We start from the raw sequence: 19,774 nt of genomic DNA on the forward strand, positions 1-19,774 counted from the left end.
CCAGACGCAAACAGATCCACCTGGAACGACCCGTATAACTGGGAGATAATCCCGAATATCCCCGGGTCGAGCCTCCACTCGTGAGGAGCGAGGATCCGGCGAGACAGAGCGTCCGCACGGACGTTGTCTACCCCCGGGAGATAAACAGGTAGCACCCTGATAACGTGTGAGTCGCACCATAGGAGGAACTGCCACGTCTCTTGGAGAAGCGACGGAGACACCGTTCCCCCCTGCTTCCGGATGTAAGTCATCGCCGTTTGGTTGTCCATCTCTAGACGCACCACTTGGCCACGAAGCAGATCCAGGAAGCGTTGGAACACCAACCTGACCGCTCTCAGTTCTAGCACATTGATATGCAGTTTGATCTCCTGCTGGGACCATAGTCCCGAGGCAGTGTGATCGTTCAGAACGCCTCCCCAGCCGGAGAGTAACGCGTCTGTTTGAACTGTGAGAGACGGCACGGGAGTGTCGAGGGGGAGCCCCCGGGACAGATTCCCGACCTCGGTCCACCACTGAAGGTGTGCATTGAGCCACTGCGGAGTCTCGAGAACAGTCTCGAGATCTTCCGAGTTCACCCAAAGTCGACGGAGCGCTTGTTGAATGGGTCTCATTCTCAAGCGCGCCCGCCAAACCACATCCACTGTCGCCGCCATGTTGCCCAGTAACTGGAGCCATGTACGAGCAGTGTGACTGGTGGACAGATGGAACTGGGAAGTAACACTTCTGACCTTGGTAATGCGATCTTGTGACAGAGATACAAGTCCGCTCACCGTGTTGAAATTCGCCCCTAGGAAGACTAGATTCTGAGTAGGGCTCAGATCTGACTTCTTGAGATTGACTATCCACCCTAGAGTGATCAGAATATCTATCACTTGTTGTGTAGCTATCTGACTCAGGGATTGCGATAGAGCTCTTAGTAACCAGTCGTCGAGGTACGGATGGCAGAACTGACAACACCTCCCGTCGAAAGAAAACCTGAGGTATTTCTTGAACTCGGGGTGTATAGGTACGTGGAGATAGGCGTCTTTTAGGTCTATTGACGTTAGCCATTCTCCGGTCTCGACAGCTGAGATCACCGAGCGCAGTGTCTCCATCCTGAAGGACGGTACCTCTATAAGTTTGTTCAGCCTTCTCAGATTGAGAATAGGCCTGAACCCTCCGTCTTTTTTGGTGACTAGGAAATATGTCGAGTAGAAGCCCTCGCTTTCCTGTCCCACGGGAACCAGTTCGATCGCAGCCTTCATAAGAAGTGCGTCGACCTCGGCACGGAGGAATTCCGCCCTCTCCAGGGTAGCAGGCACCGGAGTGTGCTTTATCCCGGAGAAGGGGGACAGATGATGTTTCCACCGAGGCAAATGGCCATCCCTTAGAGTGGACAGGGTCCAGGGATTGGATGTGACTGTCTCCCATTCCTGCAGGAATAGAGCCAGTCGGCCGCCTACGGCGACATCCGGCTTGAGGCAGTTCGAAAACATGCGACCGTGGGTCCGCCCGGGGCACTTCGGGCGCTAATGGGAACCCGATGGGTTCCCGGCCCCGCGAAAAGGCTGCTGGCCTCGACCAGCTGCCCTGCCCCGGCCCCTGCCTCTCTTGCTCCTCCCGGCGCCCTTACCTGAAGGAAGCGGCTGCTTCCAAGCAGGTGCAGACTTCTGACCCGGCGCGTCAGCGTAGGAGGAAGCAAGTGGAGAGGTCCGCTTACGCGGTTTAACGCATGGTACCTCCAACAAGGCCTTAGAATCCTTGATGGAGGCATACAACTGTGCGGCCTCTCGGACCACCTGCTGAGCCCCAGGGAAGAGGGTGGCACCCATCTTATAAGGCAAAGCAAGTAGATCCTGGCGTGTGGAAGCCGAGTATTTGGATACCGACATCCACAGCCTGCGCATGCCCATGACTGCGCACATCATCTGCGAGGCACAGCTACGAATAGCGTCCCTCGCAAGATGACTATGTACCTCCGTAAGTTGCGCGGCCAACTCCGAAGAGTCGGCCGGCCCCTCTCCCGCTAACTCCCTCTGTACGGCCGACAGATAAGCGAAGTGTACGGACACCCGGAGCTGCTGACATGCATTACGATATTGCTCCTCGAAGCAAACGTAAGCAGCCTTCAGCTCCGTACCGCACGCGGGAAAGGGTGGCAACCGCTGGCCCTGCTTGACCTTAGCCAAGTTGGGGGTCGAAGACCCCCCCAGGGTAACGGAGGTCCAGACGCATTCGTCCACCACCGGTACCTCAAAATCACCATCCTCTGCTAACGGGTACCGCTTAATAAGTTCGGGCAGGTCGAACTTCCTGCGGGCACCCGACAACAGAGGGTTGATGACTTTTTGCACCAATGAAGACAGAATACGGAGCCGCACCTGGGGCGCCTTGCTCGGAGCAAAAGCGTCCCCCGGAAGGCGGAACTCAGTCGGATCCGACTGGGGCATGGGCGCAGCCACCTGAGGCAGTACCTGGACAATCTTGTCCCGTACATGCCTCAACGAGGAAACAAAGGAAAATATTCCCGAGGTCTCCGAGTCGTCTCCCCCCTCCTCCATCCACTCCTCCTCTCTCGATTCCGAGCCGAAATTAATCGACTCTTCCCCGAGAGAAGAGGCAGACGAAGTCGGAAGGGGACGCCCGAAGGCCTGGGCCTTCGCATCCCCGGGCTGCACCCGGCCCGAAGCCGAGTCCCGGTCCCGAGGTGCCGGGGGTTCAAGGGAACCCACCTGGCTCTGGGCTAGAAATCCGCTAGAGGAAGCCTCGGCCTCGGAAGAGGCGTCTGGCTCCGCTAGGGAGAACTGTGCGTCGGTAGTGAACGGGCCAGTGCCCGCCACCCCTCCGGCTGGCGCCGAAGCCCGGTCTGAGTTCGTCCCCGAGACCAAGTGGCCTGCCTCGGCCGACGCCGGGCATATCACAAGGTCTCGAAGCCGCGTCCGGCGCCGACAACGGGGAAGGCTCGGTCCGCAACTCCTCTCGGAGCTGAGACTTTACCTCCTCCATCATCGACGCCATCTGCGACCTCAACAAGGCAGAGATGTCTGCCAAAGACGGTGCAGGAGAGGGTGCAGTGATTGTGACGGGGACCCTAGAGCCTTCTCCCCCGGCCCCCGGGGAGGGAGCGGAGGAGACAGTCTCAGCTGCCTTTTTACCCTTTCTTACTTTTTTTGAGGGGGGCGGGGCGGTCTTTGCCGATCTAATGTCCACCCCCGCCTTCAATAGACCCTTAAAGTGTAAGAGGTCCACATTTCTCTTTTTCTGCGCCCGTGGTGTGAATGCAACACAGATCGGGCATGACCCATCGTCATGCCCGTCTTCGGCCAAACACTTTATGCAAGTATCATGCCTGTCTTGGGGGGGAATCGAAGCCGAGCACCCCGTACACAGTTTGAAGGTCTGTAAAAAAGACCGTAATTTTTTAGTTTGGCGGGAAGGGTAATAAAGTGTATCAGTGAGATTGAAAGATCGGAAAGATACGTGCATAAATTGTGTAACTAGAAGCAAAGGCGTAATTTAGAATGCGATTGGTAACGCGATACTAATAGCCAATGTCGTAGTATAATTATAACACCAAAGTGGGCGTGTTACGCGCGAAGGTGTAGAAAACCCGTAAAAAAGGTAAGTGTAATTTAAAATAATTAACACACCACCTTGGGTTTATTTAAAGGAAAAGATTGTAGGCTAAAGCCCGATGATATAGATTAAAAAACCGAAGCCGTTTTTGATGGCCCTGGTGTTACATGTATCATACGTGGCACTACAAAATGGACGCTACGACGGCCTTCATTTCAAAGGTATCGTACACGTGTCACATAATTACAACTTTATAACTTTACAATGCGAGGTATTACGCCTTTGCATGAAAGAAATGTACCATACATACAGTTTGGTCTGCCATGGTTCTTGTACGAACGATTATCTTGTCTTTATTTTGTCTTGAAAAAAACAGCACGTCTGTCTTTGTCAGATGACATAAGGAAAGTGATTTGGGTGAGAGTTGCTTCCCTTGGCGTGACGCGCCGTGGAGGGTGAGGCACCATAAGGGTGGACGTATATCATACAAAAACAAAGTTTTTTGTGTGGTAACAATTTTTATTAAGGAAAATGGTTACAACTATGTCATGTAGATTTTCTTGAGCCAGGAAAATGCAATAAGTGCCCCAAGGAGGATTTAATCTGAAAGAGAATGTCTGTATAACTGTATATAAAGTGTATGTATTCCACATCTGAATTTTGTTAAACACCGGCATAAACACATAGATTGAACAGTTGTTAAATACATCTCTAGTGTTACATTCATCTTATAGATGGAATAGGCATGTAGCAATTATTGCTTCAACATTTTCAAGAACATAATTTTTATCATATCTCCAAATGTCCAAATATTGAGGTTTGATTGGTTCATGTGATTTTGATAAAATACAATGCATCCCTCCTGGGAGGGAAATAAATTCTGAGCAGGAGAATAAATCCCTTATACCCCGCCACAAAGAAGACAGGCTCCATGTGGATTTCTGAGCAGGAGAATAAATCCCTCAGAAGCAAGACACTGTACGCTTTTTCCGGGTCAATGAAGGTTACATGACATAGCACAAGTTAACCTCAGCTCAAACAAACAGCTGTTTTCTATCAGTTTTGAATTTATTTTTATTCTTCTGCAATGGCAGGTTAAAACATGTCGGTAACATAAATTTGTTGTAGCAGGATCACGATGGGTACATGTGGCTTTATGCGGCCCTCGTAAGTTTTATACCACCCGCCTCCAGGTCATGGTATAAAACCTAAAGTGGGACACATAATTATCCAGCAAGTGGTGTAAAACATGACGAGGGACGCATAAAGCCACATGTACCCCTCGTGATACTGCTACAACATATAACATCCCACATCCTGGGCTATCCATGCATATGCAAATCTATGATATGCAACACCTGAGGCCCAGTTTATATTGCTCGAGTTAATAAGGTGTATAAGCCTGTACCAGCATCATCTTGAGTACTGTGTATCTGGTTGTCTAAGCAAACATATTCTGCAGGAAACAACTCTGCATTGATAGTTTACAAATATCAGCACCTTCTGCTAAAATTGCCTTTATTTGGTGATAGTTGCCAAGAACAAACATGCAGAATTCTGTATGGATTTTCTCAATACTGTGGCAATATACATTTCCAGTACATCTATGTTGGCTGTATTCTACCATCAAATATCTTAAACACTTATTCAACAGGTATATTTCTAAATTTACTAATAAACTCCTTGGCTGAATATATTGATTTATCTACTTGCCTTGAAAGTGCTTCACATGCTTTTGTAAATAACTTTCGACATGATACTACTTCAAGTCTTTCATGATCAGGGAACCATTTCTCATGTTTAGATATCTTTTTACCTTTCTTGAAAACAACAACTTTTGTTTTCTAAGTATTTTACAGATGTACACCATCTGCAAATATTGCAACATCATCTGCAGACAGTAAAATCTATAATGCATGTGTGTAGCTTGTCTTCAACAATACCTCAACAATGTTCATGATATCATTCAATAGTTCATCAATGTACCAGATAAAAAGAAGTGGTGCTAGGCCTAGAATACATAAAATACAGTCCTATGGTTTCCATAGATCCAGGGTGATTTCTCTGTTTACTCGTATTGAGTTGACTTTATGGCACAAAATGCTAACACGGCAACATCAGAGTTTCAAGTAGTAACAGGAGCAAGTTTTTGTTGCTCAGTGACAAACTGAAACACTCACCAGTTTTTTATTCTTCTTGGTGACAGTCTGCTCTTGGCAAACATATTATCAACGAGATAGTACATCAAGACAGCCAGCCCCATCAGGTAGCCACAGAGAAACACGATGTCCACGCCAGACGAAGAGTTGATGTCAAACCTCTTGTGTATCAAAGACTGAAAAGCACAAGGAATATTCAAATGCAAATATTTAAAAATACAAGTATTATACAATTAACTAGAAAGTGTTTTTACTCGTAAAAACATATGTCTCCCCCCACTCCCCTAACCCCCATTCATTCGTTAACTTCACGTTAAACCCCATCTCTTTATTCCCACCCTCCATTACTAAATAACAGAGACAAAAATAGAACTCCTAGAAATTTCAAACAACAAATTGGCACCACTTCAGTGCTGGGTTAATGTGTATACAAAGTTTCGCGAAAAAATATTAAACGGTTTCCGAGTTATGGTCCGGAAACGAAGCTTACCCCCATTCAGAGCCTATGTTCAACTTATCTCCATGGAAACGAGAAAAAATAAAAATGTCAAAAATCTCTAAATAGAAAAAGGCACCACTTCAGTGCTGGGTTAATGTGAATACAAAGTTTCGCGAAAAAATATTAAACGGTTTCTGAGTTATGGTCTGGAAACAAAGCTTACCCCCATTCAGAGCCTATGTTCAACTTATCTCCATGGAAACGAGAAAAAATAAAAATGTCAAAAATCTCTAAATAGCAAAAGGCACCACTTCAGTGCTGGGTTAATGTGTATACAAAGTTTCGCGAAAAAATATTAAACGGTTTCTGAGTTATGGTCAGGAAACAAAGCTTACCCCCATTCAGAGCCTATGTTCAAGTTATCTCCATGGAAACGAGAAAAAATTAAAATGTCAAAAATCTCTAAATAGCAAAAGGCACCACTTCAGTGCTGGGTTAATGTGTATACAAAGTTTTGCGAAAAAATATTAAACGGTTTCTGAGTTATGGTCCGGAAACGGTGGGAACGCCGACGGGAACCGTGCCAAAAACAATATGTCTCCCTCCATTCTGGGGGAGACATAATTACTGCAGGCTTGGTACGGTCAGTCAACCTCAGGCGATGGGCCCTTGAGTCCTTGTTTTCACATATTGACCACGTCACGATTTATCAGTCGTTTTGTTATACCGAAATTCACTTTAAAGTTTATGAAACCTTTAAACCACCCTGGGCCCTGTCCCACAAAGCGATCGTAGTGCTGAGATGATTATAACTCCCACACTTTAACATAGATTTACGACAATCGTAGCGCTAGGATTGCTTTGTGGGCCCTGTTTCGTTACAAAAACTTAGCTGTGAATTGTTAAATGATAGTACCAGACCAGGGTTCTACATTCTGTTCTACCACCTGCACCAGGTACAACCAAGTGAATAAATCAGGTTGCACCACCATATTATCATGAATATGGCTTCTCACATCTTGCCATCCAGTAATCAACCTTTAACAAAAGTTCCAATGTGTCTATTTATTGTGATTGTAACCAAATGATTGGCTGTTCTAGTGGTAATTGAGAATTAATTAGTTTGGGCACAAAGTTCTGCAAGTTCACTGCATTCAGAGCCCCTGTGTATCTAATTTTTTTCATGAAAGTTTATTTTCTTGAGTCTAAAAGAGTTGCAGACAGTTCTAAAAGAATTCAACTTTTTACTTTTGTCAATGTTTTGCCAAATACATGTATGACAGTACATCAAGCTTTCTGTTTCTTCATAATGTCCCTATCATCTCTCTAGCTATTTCTAAAAGAGAGTTTTCACTTTCTTTCTGATATCATTACTGATAGAACTACTACTAGAACATTGTCTTTTGTTGCATTTTAAGCAAGCAGTTTCACTGAAAGGGCTATCATAACAATCATATCGCTGTCACTGACAGCAGACGATTCTTTATCAGCAGAGGAATATATATTCATTACCACATTAACTATCTCCAGTAATCAGGAATAAGAACTAGTAAAATCCTAGATATTTTTTTATATTTGTATACTTACCCAGCATTACTACTTAATACATTTACTGCTTGTTCTTGACAGAGAGAAAGAGCTGTGTGAAGATCTTGCTTGAAGAAGTTTCAACTAGTTGAGAGGCCAACCCTATCACACAGCTCCCACAAGACCAAGGGAAGTGACATCACGGATCCTCACATTACTTGTTAAGACTGGAACATCGGAAGGCATAGTGGGGAGGCAGACTTGAGATGGGTGGGTCTCTTTAGTCACATTAATGCATCTTTATCCGACAGAATCGGTGGAGGGCAAACCTTCAACTGTGGACTTTCATCTCAGAATTCCCTCAGCCAATCATCCACTGTGCAGTCAGCAGCAATCGACCAGTTTGTAGACGGGAAAACAGGAGTTAAGTATGCAGATTGTCAAGGTACGACGCAGCCATACACGATAAACGAGTTAAGGTTGTAGACCGACGTACCGAGCCGTAATGCATGGGGCATTGAACCTTCTTTACCAGGGCTATTGCCAGGGATGTCGTGAGGCGGGCTCTGGACAGGAGGTGAGGTCAGTGGTGTCTGGTAGTGGTGACCTGCTGGGCCACTACTAACAGACCAAAACAGTGCATGCCTTGCACATCCTCAAAAGCGACATCTTGCAGTTAGTGACTGGTGAAGACTGTGTCGATTACCAGAAGCAGCCATCCATGATGGCTCATATGGAAAATTTACTGTGTGACGCCATTGTGGAGACGACCGCCCGGGTCTCATGCGAGTTGTTGGGAGCTTGAAGGGTCCAATCCTGCGGCCTCATAAGCCTGGAGAATGATGAAGCCAGAGAGCGATGTTGTTGTGGCTGACTTCCGCTTGCGAGGTCGCTGACACCAGTATGAAGAGGCGCCGTCGTTGTCTACGGCATTCCTTGGACTGACGGATGTAACAACATAATGCTCTCCAATCCCGTGGCCTCATAGGCCTGGAGAATGATGAAGCCAGAGGGCGATAGTGTGGTGGCTGTCTTCCGCTTGCGAGGTTGCTGAAACCAGTATAAAGAGGCGTTGTTGTTCTCTCCAGCATTCCTTGGACCGGTGGATGTAACAACACAATGGGTGAGAAATGATCTATCGGGCTGTCCTGAGAGTTGATTCTTGGCAATGAAGTACCAGCACAGTCCGAGATGCATGGCGTTCCTTGCTCAAAGTGGACATCCATGATGTCTAGGACGTGTAGTTCACTGACGCGGGCGGCTGTGGGGAGTGCCAAGAGGAAGACCATTTTTTATGCAGATGGTAGAACGACGCTGTGTCGAGGGGCTCGAAAGATGCATTTCTCATCAGGATGAGAACGATGTTCAAATCCCAAGCTGGTGGACGAAACTTTGCATTCTGGTCTTCTAGCCGGAATGAGCGGAGCAAGGCCTGTAGTTCCAGGTTTTTGTGGGGATGAGTTAGGTTTGGCCAGTCTGGGAGTGGTGACGGGTTGGCGATGGCTATCTCGCCAAGTTCACGCCATCTCGCCACGACCAAAGTCAGATCAAGGCTCAGCCTCGACTTGATCTTTTGGAGACCCTGGGAAGGAGTAAAGGCGGCAGAAAAGCATACGCTTTAAGTCCTTCCCAGGGGACGCTGAAGGCATCGACCGCCCAGGCCAGGGGATCCAGTACCAGTGATGAATGAAGGTATCTGATGGTTTTGGCTGGTGGTGAACAGGTCGATGTTGGGGTGACCGTGATCCTGACAAACGAGAGCAAAGGTGTCTGGGTGGAGCTTCCACTCTGTGGGGGCAATTTTGTCTGGTCGGGATAGAGTGTCTGAAATTGGATCCATGATCCACCATGTTGAAGAAGTGAACGTCTGTTAAAGGAACTGAGTGAATTGTTCCCTGGTTCCGCAGGCACCAGACGACGGTCATGTTGTCCGTCAAAATGGAGAGTCGGACGTGTCGAAGGGTCTGCTTCCAATGGGAGAGAGCCAGAATAAGCACCTCCAGTTCAAGATTGTTGATGTGCCACTGGAACTGAGTGGTGGACCACAGCCCCGAGGCAACCAGTCCCTCTAGATGTGCGCCCCATCCCTGAATGGAGGTGTCAACGCGGAGGTGTGTAACGAGGTCGTAATCCATGTCAAGAAGACGCCGTCTAAGACTTTTGATTCCAGCGTCCACCACTGGAGATGAGGTTGGAGGTGATCCAGAAGGATGATGGAGATTGAGCGATCCTTACGCCTGATGTAGGGAGCCAGGAACATCTGGACTGGGCTCAGTTGGAGCCTCCTCTGTAGGTCAAGTCCTGTGCTGAGGTTAGGAGGCCCAGGAGGACTTGCCACTGACATGGCTCAGGAGGGCCGGGACCAGGTGTAGTTGAATATGCGCCCACTGGTCCCTGGGTACAGAGAATAGATCGAGGTCGGTCTGAAAAAGACTGCCATTGAATTGAAGGTGGAATGATGGTGTCAACTGTGACTTCCTGAGGTTGATCTTCCATCCCAGTTGTTGGAGGAGACGCAGGGTGAAGTCCCTGTCACAAAGTAGAGTAACCATGCCCCAATGATTAAGGAGGCAGTCATCTATGTAGGCCTCATACTGAATATCCTGCAGGTAGGGCAAGGACGAGGTTACTATGCAACAAATGATACAGCACGTGAACCACATTCATTCTAGACCGGGTGGCCACATAAAATATAAAAGATGGCTACTTGAAACAACAAGACACCTCAGATTACCTTGGTGTTCTTAAGAAGAACTCAAAATAGGTTTCAAAACATTATGCAATGCTTAAAACATATACAGTTGTGCCTCGTTTATACGGACACTTGCGTCATTTCACAATTCGTCCGTATAAACGAATTTCCGTATAACTGAAACCAGCTTCTTACTCGAAGAGTTACTTCCCTTCAATTATGCAACTCATTACAGATGACAGAGCAAACAGATACATCCACTCAATCTTTATTCAAGACATACACGTTTCAAAAAATCTGTCATGGAAGTTTGAACTTTACCACATTTTGAGGTTTGAATTTTAAACAATAATTCCAAATTGTCCAGATCGCCTGTGTTCTTGTAATATGTAATCAAGGTCTCTATACAAGCACAAGCTTCCTTGTGAGTGACTGTATTGGCTGTACATGTACAATAAACAAGCTCGTCTCAAACGCAACTCAGTGTCACTTGGTTAATTGACTTCTCACGAATCAAAGGATTACCACCAGCGGAAGGATTACCACCAGCAGAAGTGTATTTTCCGTGTAAGTGAGACAATTTTGTGTGCATTTCAGTGTTTTGTGTATGAAAATGACCATCTCGTTCCGGAAACTGAATTTCCGTATATACGGGTAAATTTATATAGTAATTATTTCGTTTTGAATGAAAATCGTCCGGGAGGTTTCCGGATATCTGAAGTCCGTATAAGCGGGGCATGACTGTATAATGTATGAAGAAACAAACCATAAGCACAACACAAGCACAAGAATAGCAACTCAAAGAAGCAAAACATGTGAGGTTTTCAACAAGTTTTACGAGCAGATAAAAAAAATAGATCTTCGCTCTCCATGTGACAAAAGTAAGTGAGGATCCGTGACATCACTTCCCTTGATCACGTTGAAGCTGTGTGACAGGGTTGGCCTCTCAGCTAGTTGAAACTTCTTCAAGCAAGATCTTCCCAAAACTTTTTCTCTGTCAAGAACAAGCAATAAATGCATTAAGGAGTAACGCAGGATAAGGAAATAATTGAATATTTTCCTTTTCAGCTGAAATGTCTTTTCAATGGAGCATGGTCCATAATTTTGGGGGTGTTTATGGGGGGTTCATCAGAATTTAACAAATTTGTGGTCAGTAAAATACCCAGATCCGTGGAAGATTCTCATCCCTGAGTAATGCTCACATTACTGGATATCTGGAAGAGTGTTTTTATGGATGCTTTTTAAATGACATTTTTATTCATAAATTATAATTATTTTCCATATGAACACAGTGGGAAATGTGTCGGCAAATTCAACCTGTCCACCATTACAAGTGACATATTATCTTGCATGAAACATCACAATACTGAGTTACAAACTAATTAGCATAGCCTGTACCAATGACATATGACACTGTGACCTATCTCACCTTCCACCAAACGTCACAAGTTTGTGTACACAGCGCGTGGTCAACATAACTTGTTTATGGGCATGAGCACAGACTCGTTTACGTTTTTTCTTCAGCTAATTGATTTTAACCTGATACACACGATAGGAGTTAACATTTTTTATGGGAAAGTTACACACTTAAAACTGCTGCAATTCACTTGTGGTGGGAAATGTTAGCTGCACTGGGTGCAACCTGACAATAAACGTTATCTGCACTAGCAATGTTTTACCAGCGCTTGTGCAGCTTGGATATAACGAAATCGTTACCTTGACAGGCCAATACTCATCATGTGACAAGTCAATATTTAAAGGGGCACTGATCTAACGCAATTCCCCGGACTGGTTGTTGCCTTTGTTATTGTTTTTTGTTATTGAGTACTGGGATGATACGCAACGCAACTGAGCGTGACCAGAGACTTGGCTACCGTCTGCAAGGACAGCTAAATAAACTTGGAGGCTGGAGGCAATATTTGTTTTACGCATTTTTGCAAAAACACTGATTTGTTAACCGTGATCTAAAAAGATTTCGACAAAGGGCGCATGTTAATTAATTTCTTCAGCCTAAACTAACAGACAAAAAGAACGGCGGAGCTCATCGGATGTCGTCATTTGGAAATACCCCAGTTGGTTATAGTCAACACTAAAAAAAGTATCCATGCAGTGAAAGCATTTTCGGTTTTTCGGATTGCGTCGATAATACGATTACTACTCCCTTGTTGTCATCCACGTTTTCTCGCATAACCCTACACTTGTGTATTTGTCGTCATTCACTTGATGCTCAGTTAATGAATTTATTACAGGTACAATTAGTGGTAGCACCACATAGATTACCTGACAAAGGTTCCCATTTGGCATTTATTGTGTCTGGGGTAATTATTCAATCTAAATCCAGGTTTGAAGTGAGGTGAAATATGTGTTATGTAATATGCACGTGGCAGACCAGCAAGAGGTGAATGATCAGTTGATTTACTTTTTTTTGTAAATCAACGGATCGTTCCTAGTCATCAAAGGATTAACAGAAAATACGTTGATTGATTAATCACTGTTATCTTGCACAGTGGATATGTCAAAAGTGAGTGTTTACATGTCTACGTTTACTAAAACAAAGGGAACACACACATATCCTTGCGTGAAGTGCCGATGTAAAAACAACATACTTTGTTCAAAGGGTGAACTGATAATACGTTGATTGATTGATCATTGTTATCTATCACTCAATGGATTTTTTAGGAACCGTGGACGTTATGAAAATAGTTGTCACGTGGGCTTTCTCAGCTGACCCTTGAGACTTGACACCTAAGTGAAACACCTGAAACAATCCAAGGGATCAGTTGAGAAACGAACACGGGTTATAATATCCCGAAACGATATATATCTTTTAAAATATGTGATTGTTACAGAGACACGTGACATCGAATAGGTTTCTTTGTACAGCTGCAGACAAATGGGATATTGTTCCTTTGTGTGGATATTCACGGATACATTCCTCGAACAAGGAAGCTGCCTAAAATTTATACACATAAATTTGGTAGGTTGTAATTATGGTATTTGCATTTTGTTTTCCTTCATTTGCTGTAGCATTGAACCGATTCGTCCTTGTTTCTCTACGTCTTAGTTGGGAAATTCTTCAATGCGCGATATACGTTGTTTTCACGGGCCTTTTCCCTTGTAAGCGTGTATATATTACCGTCAATTTGTAAAATGTAATTCTCTCAGGCAATTTTTAAAATGTGTAAATATTTCAGTCATTTTGACTAAAAAATCTGTCCAGATTGATTAAGGCGATCAAAAGGGCCTACAAACATCACAACAGATTATTATGTAGGATTAGAAGCCAAACAACATAGAAATGTACTTTTCAACGTAACATTTTCAGTCTCTTGGTGATGACATTAAACATCAAAATGTTTGGAATTCGTGATCATAATAATACAGATGGAAATGTTTTTCAGTCACTTTGTTAAATAACTGAATATTTAGGCGCTGAATAAATTTGAAAATGTTACACATTTTGACAGTAAATAATATACACACTATCAAAAAGCAATGCTCAGGTGAAATATTTACTTTGTGTTGCAAGTCAAAATAGTGTAAACGAAAATCGCAAAATTACCAAGCAAGTGACTTATCAAAACTTCGTCACCATTACCGATGCTAACCACAAAGATACCTACATTTCCTTATTATCTCCAAAACTGTATTTCATTTTGTTGATCAATGTGACCATACGCCCTCTATATTACTACCCATACAAGTGACTAATGCGCTTACGAATGGCGCAGCAGAGGTCGCGAACTAGTCTAGATTTCTGCTATACATCCGGGTACTCACTGGGAAAAAACAATAACAAAGGCAACAACCAGTCCCGGGGAATTGCGTTAGATCAGTGCCCCTTTAAGATCAGTGTCAGTCACATGATTTGGGGGTCTACATTGAAATGTATTGTTCCATCACGTGGTAAAGAATAACCAATGGAATTGCAAGATTCTTTTACAGGTATAACGAATATATATGTCCACCTGTCCTTCAGCAAATGCACTGCCAAAACCCACATCCCAGCTGGAAACTAGTCTGGATGTAACATACGTGAGTGTTTTGTGTTCTGAAGGGCTCAAAAGTGGAGGTACCAGTTTCTTCTATAATCACAAATGGTTACTTTGAGACAAATCTTTAGTAAATCTTGAATTTTAAGACAAAAACTTGTTCACTACCATATGGCAGAATGTGCCGTCCTAGTGACAAGATATGTACTATGTTTAAAATCATCTTAAAAAGGCTGATAGTGTTATACATGCCTTAAGTGCATTGATGATCAACTGAATTAGCTGTGGATATATTTGGATATTAATAATAAATCAAATGCATGTGCACAAAGATGTGCACAACATCTATTCATTAGCATGTGATAAATAATCTAAAGTATTCACTTAAAAGAAGTTAAGGACCACTCAATACTTTCATATAACTGTAGTCAATCCGTCATGCCATGACATATTTACTATAGTTATTTGAAAGAATAACTTAACTTCCTTGGAGTAGTATAGGGCTGGGACGAGTCCAAATTTACTACCCGGGTACCCACTGCAAGTCTCAAGAGTAGGGAACAAAATGTCTGATTGGTAATTACCGCAGCCATGGCTAAAACTATTTTGATACATGTATCAAACAATCAGATCATGCGTTCACTGAAGCTCTATCTTTACTCAAACATATACAAGTCAAAAGGAATGTCTGCATAGTCAAAAAGAAATGCGAACATTGGCGACTTGTATTGTAACCACTAAGCTATAATGCGTTTTTGTCATTAAACAATATATCAAGTGACTAACCACGGGTCCGGGTACTCCTATGGGTACCCGGGACCTACTCAGGACCCACCTGACCCGAGTACCCGAGTTACCCGACCCAGCCCTAGAGTAGTATATAATATACTTTTGAAAGCCACTCGGTTCATATTTCTCATACATGTATTAAAAACACTTGACATCAACCTTCTACTTAAACACTGATTGGCACTATTAGTACCCAACTTGCAAGAAATTAAGATTTTGAAATGAAGTGCTCAATTTAAGGAACTTGATTTAACTTGCACCAGATGCTTGTTGACATGAAAAACTAGTTGCATCCTGGTTCCATGAGTTTATCAAAGTTGAAACAGAGATGCATTAACTAGTCTAAATAAATACTATCTCAGATCTCTGATGACTGTGTCATGAATTACACGTACATAACACAGGGATTAGTGATATAGTATGGTACCATCACAGATCGATGTTGTGTTAGTCAGACAAACAACTGAATTCTTTTTACATGCACTTTTCAATAACAGGTTGTATTGTTCCAAGTTTTATATAGCTAAATCAAGCCCTGAAATGTAATGTTGGATATTTAGAAAAATTGTTGAACTGCATTCAGTATAGTGTAACTCACCAGTAATGTCTTGTACTTTGTATGCCAGGAAATGAGAGATGACTTGAATCTCTCCTGCCCTTCATTAATGCCAATCACATGATGTCTGGAGAAGGTGTTCAGCTTATCGGTGTAGGCTTGTAAGTCTGCCAGGGAACAACCTGAACCCAACATAGTGTATACACATTTTAGTCAAAAGAATCATTTGAGACAAATTCTTTCCCACCTTTCTAGTGTTTAACCCTTATTCCTGATATTTTGTGTTACTTTGTTCATGCCTACGGATTTTGTGTCTCAATAACAATGGGTCTCACCGCTTACCGTGGAACTTATAAAAAGTAAACACCACTGTGAACATGAGTCCGAGTGATGTCAGGATGAGCTGAATTGTCTCCCCTGAATTCAGCTTCATCCTCTCCATCTGTGGCCAGAGTGAGACACCTCCCCCAACACTGAGCTTGTCTGCCCGCTGCCGCACTTCCTCATGCTTCTTTATCAACACTTCCTGTTTGTTCCTTAATATGCGACCTGATGGGAGAAGAGACATCAATCGGAAAAATAATATAGTGAAAGTGTAAACTCAAGGCTTTTTTCAGCAGTTCAACACTTCAGTGGTATATTGTATGAAAGAATTAGAGTACAGTGTACTATAGGGACCACTAATATTTATTTTGTTATTACCTGAAGTTCATTGAAAGCATTTCAACTGTCAGATGTCTTGGATTAAGTTTCCCCACCCCCTATAGTCATCGCATTTTATAGACACAATATGTTCACTTCAACATGTTCAAAGGCTATGGCCTTGAAATCACTGTTTTGCTATTGTTAATTGAGGGTGTAAATTGAGGATGAGTGTCAGTACTCAAACCAGTTAATCATTTGCCTTCAATTATTCATTGCCGTTTTGAACAACCGCAGATGTTTTGCAAGGCTGATTGGTGACAAGTAAGAGTACGCAGGGAATTTGCTATATCCGTTATAAGCATGTTTGTGATATACATCAATTTTATATGATAAAATATACAGCAAATGTCCAGGACCAAAACATACAGTTTGATATGTACATCAGTTGAAGGTAAGTGTGTTTATTATAAACATAGTTTACTGTAGTTGTAAAGTCAGTTGTATTGTAACCACCATGTATCAGTGATGTTAGCTGCTAGTCTAAAACCCCAGTCAAGTAACATTTCTGTAGGACATGTAAATGTTGCTAATGAAACAATGGAAAATTATGGCACTCCTCTCAAATGGAAATGTGTGGGACCCCAATTGCCGGACAGTGTCATTACCTGGAGTCATCCTGAGTCGTGCCAGACCTGGACTTGTGTTGTCTTCAGCCTCCACACTGCCTCTTCCCTCCAAACGGTCTTCTAGCCTCTGTCTCAGATGAGAAATTCCATTCTGACTTGGTGTGCTGATGACTTCTGGGGTATTCATTATGTTGACTGACCCATTTGATGATGAGTGCTTCAATGTTGTGAAGTGATTGGTTAGTTTGGCTTGACTCCGTGACCGAAGCCTCACTGCAGCAGGTTCTGATGTTCTCGACATTGCAGTTGAGGTGTTTCTACAAAGAGAAATATCTAAAAGATAGTTTTGAATTTTAAAATTGACTGATTGCTTTATGTAATAAAAAAATAAAAACATAAAAGATATTAATAGTACCTGTGCCACGGTATAATCTCTTATCTGAGATCCGAAACACAAAAAGGGTTCAAATGATTTGTCCATTGGAACAAAGAGTGAGGCCTGTCAGGAAAGGTACAAGGTACTCGGACACACTCCTTGTCATGCAACACTTATACCCTGTTCACATGCCAGCTGATACTCATGTGAGGAGTATCTATACATATGGGAGTAAATTTACTCCTGGTGTGCTAATGGGTAATGTGAACGCATTTACTTACATATGCAATATTGCTCCTAGAGTATGTTTACATGACCTAAAGAGGTCATGTAAAAGTATATTTACTTATAAGTATGTATTTTGTGCCATGTGAACGCAAAATACGTTTGCTTAGGTACGCAAAACTGTTTCATCATGTTAGCTCAGATCAGGCTATCATTCAAAACATTTACACAAGCCAAGTTGCTTACAAGCTGAACAGAACAGCTGAACTTTGCAAGTTTTACAACAGACTGAATGAAATCCTGGGAAATCTGCCAGCCACCTCACCTGTGAAGGTTGTTAAAAGCATGAAAAGAACGCGGAGATTGATCGAATGTGATGATACAGATATAGTAGATACTGAAGCAAGAGAGACTGGTACAGATTTTTAGTAATTGAACCCAGAGAAGACAAAAAGAATGAAGGTTGTGGAGAAAATACTACAGAGGGTGGAGAAATAACGGCAAAGGAAACTGGAAGGAGATGCATATATTCTATACGATTCAAAGCCATCCAGCACTGCTTTCAGATCCTCCTCCTTTGGAAATTTGACATAGTTCAACATCATTGTGTCAACACGGGCTTCACAGACATCACTCAGGAAATTTCCAAACAGTTAATTTCCCAACTCCAAATAAATTTGCAACTGTCCTGAACTCTGCAGAGGATGCAAGCCAGTAGACTGCTACAGCTACTTTATGGTCAATGTCAAAATGTTCCCTAACTGGCCTCAAACTCATTGGACAGGGATTCCTGTCAAATATATCAACGAGTGTCGATATATTTGATATCAAAAGACACAAGGGTAAGATTTTATTTATCATCCAATATCATTCTTTTATTGAAGACCTGTGAAGATCCAGGGTAGAAAAGGTCTTCAGCAACCCATGCTTGCTGTAAGAGGTCGACTAACGGGATCGGGTGGTCAGGCTCGCTGACTTGGTTGATGCATGTCATCAATCCCAATTGTGTGGAACGATTCTCGTGATAATAATCACTGGATTGTCTGGTCCAGACTCGATTATTCACAGACCGCCTTTATATAGCTGGAATATTGTTGAGTGCAGCGTTAAACAACAAACCAACCTTAAATTGAAATACGTGAAAATAACAAAGGCGATATCTACAATGTAGATGTAGGTGGTCCTGTAAAGTAATGAAATGATGTAGAGTACTGTACGTTTTAATAATTATTTTAGAGAGCTTGGAATGAATCATTGATCATTAGGACAGCAGTCATGATGGATGAAATAACAGACACCAATAACTGCGCTGATGCGCTGTCGGTACAATTGTGCGCCTGATTGGCGCAGTATATATTTTTTTCTTTGCGTCCGTTCTCAACATTTGTGCATGGCATAAAACCCTGAACACCCAGTCCAGAACATCAGCATTATCAGCAGGCATGCTGGTCTCTGCTTTCAGGTGAGCTTTCACCTGTTTCAGCTTTTGAAGAATACCTGCATTGACTTCATGATCACTTGGTACTTCATTTGTGAAATGAGCTGGTCGCTTACTTTGATCCATCTTGTGAGTGAGTGAGTGAGTATGGTTTTACGCGGCTTTAAGCAATATTCCAGCAATATCACGGCAGGGGGACACCAGAAATGGGCTTCACACATTGTACCCATGTCGGGAAACGAACCCGGGTCTTCGACGCGAACGCTTTAACCACCAGGCTACCAGGCTACCCGGCCGCCCCTGATCCATTTTGAGAGAAAATCAGTATGGCGTGGTAGAAAACAAGAGCTGTCCAATTAATGGATAGTTGGAGTCAATGAACAGTGGTCAGTCCCTGAAGTGATCACATGCTAAAACAAAGCAAGGTTCATTTGGGGGTTTGGGGGTTTGGGGGTTATGGGTTGGAGAGGTACAGATTGGTATATTATTATAAGGGGCTTGTGAATTTTAGGCTATTATAAAGAATTTAGGAAAACAAAGGTTAACCATCAAATAGAATGAAAATTAACTAGTTGAAGTGTTGGTATTGATACAGATACCAAAGGGACAATCAAATGTTCTTGTTGGTGCCACTGTCAAAGCAATGATATTTATTGGAATGTAATTGAATACTACTCTGCTTTGCATCAAAAGACAGTTCTTTGCATAGGTTTGAACCCCGGCCTTTAACTTCTGACATTTAATATCACACAGTT

The 19,774-nt window shown here is 43.2% G+C and overlaps 1 protein-coding gene across 2 annotated transcripts in view; it reads right to left on the reverse strand.

Moving 5' to 3' along the window:
- LOC124135745 overlaps positions 1-19,774 on the reverse strand; it is a 35,441-nt gene that overhangs the window by 15,430 nt on the left and 237 nt on the right. For both annotated transcript variants that reach the window (XM_046501267.2, XM_046501268.2), the window contains exons 2-5: positions 17,020-17,297; positions 16,052-16,258; positions 15,752-15,891; positions 5,736-5,890 (exon numbers count right to left, since the gene is read on the reverse strand). In XM_046501267.2, coding sequence (XP_046357223.2) covers positions 5,736-5,890; positions 15,752-15,891; positions 16,052-16,258; positions 17,020-17,281 — 764 coding nt within the window. In that variant the 5' untranslated portion in view covers positions 17,282-17,297. The remainder of the gene's footprint in view (positions 1-5,735; positions 5,891-15,751; positions 15,892-16,051; positions 16,259-17,019; positions 17,298-19,774) is intronic.

This window comes from Haliotis rufescens, unplaced genomic scaffold (genome assembly GCF_023055435.1).
Source record: "Haliotis rufescens isolate VD_foot unplaced genomic scaffold, xgHalRufe1.0.p SCAF_1, whole genome shotgun sequence".
NCBI classification, from domain to species: Eukaryota; Metazoa; Mollusca; class Gastropoda; order Lepetellida; family Haliotidae; genus Haliotis; species Haliotis rufescens.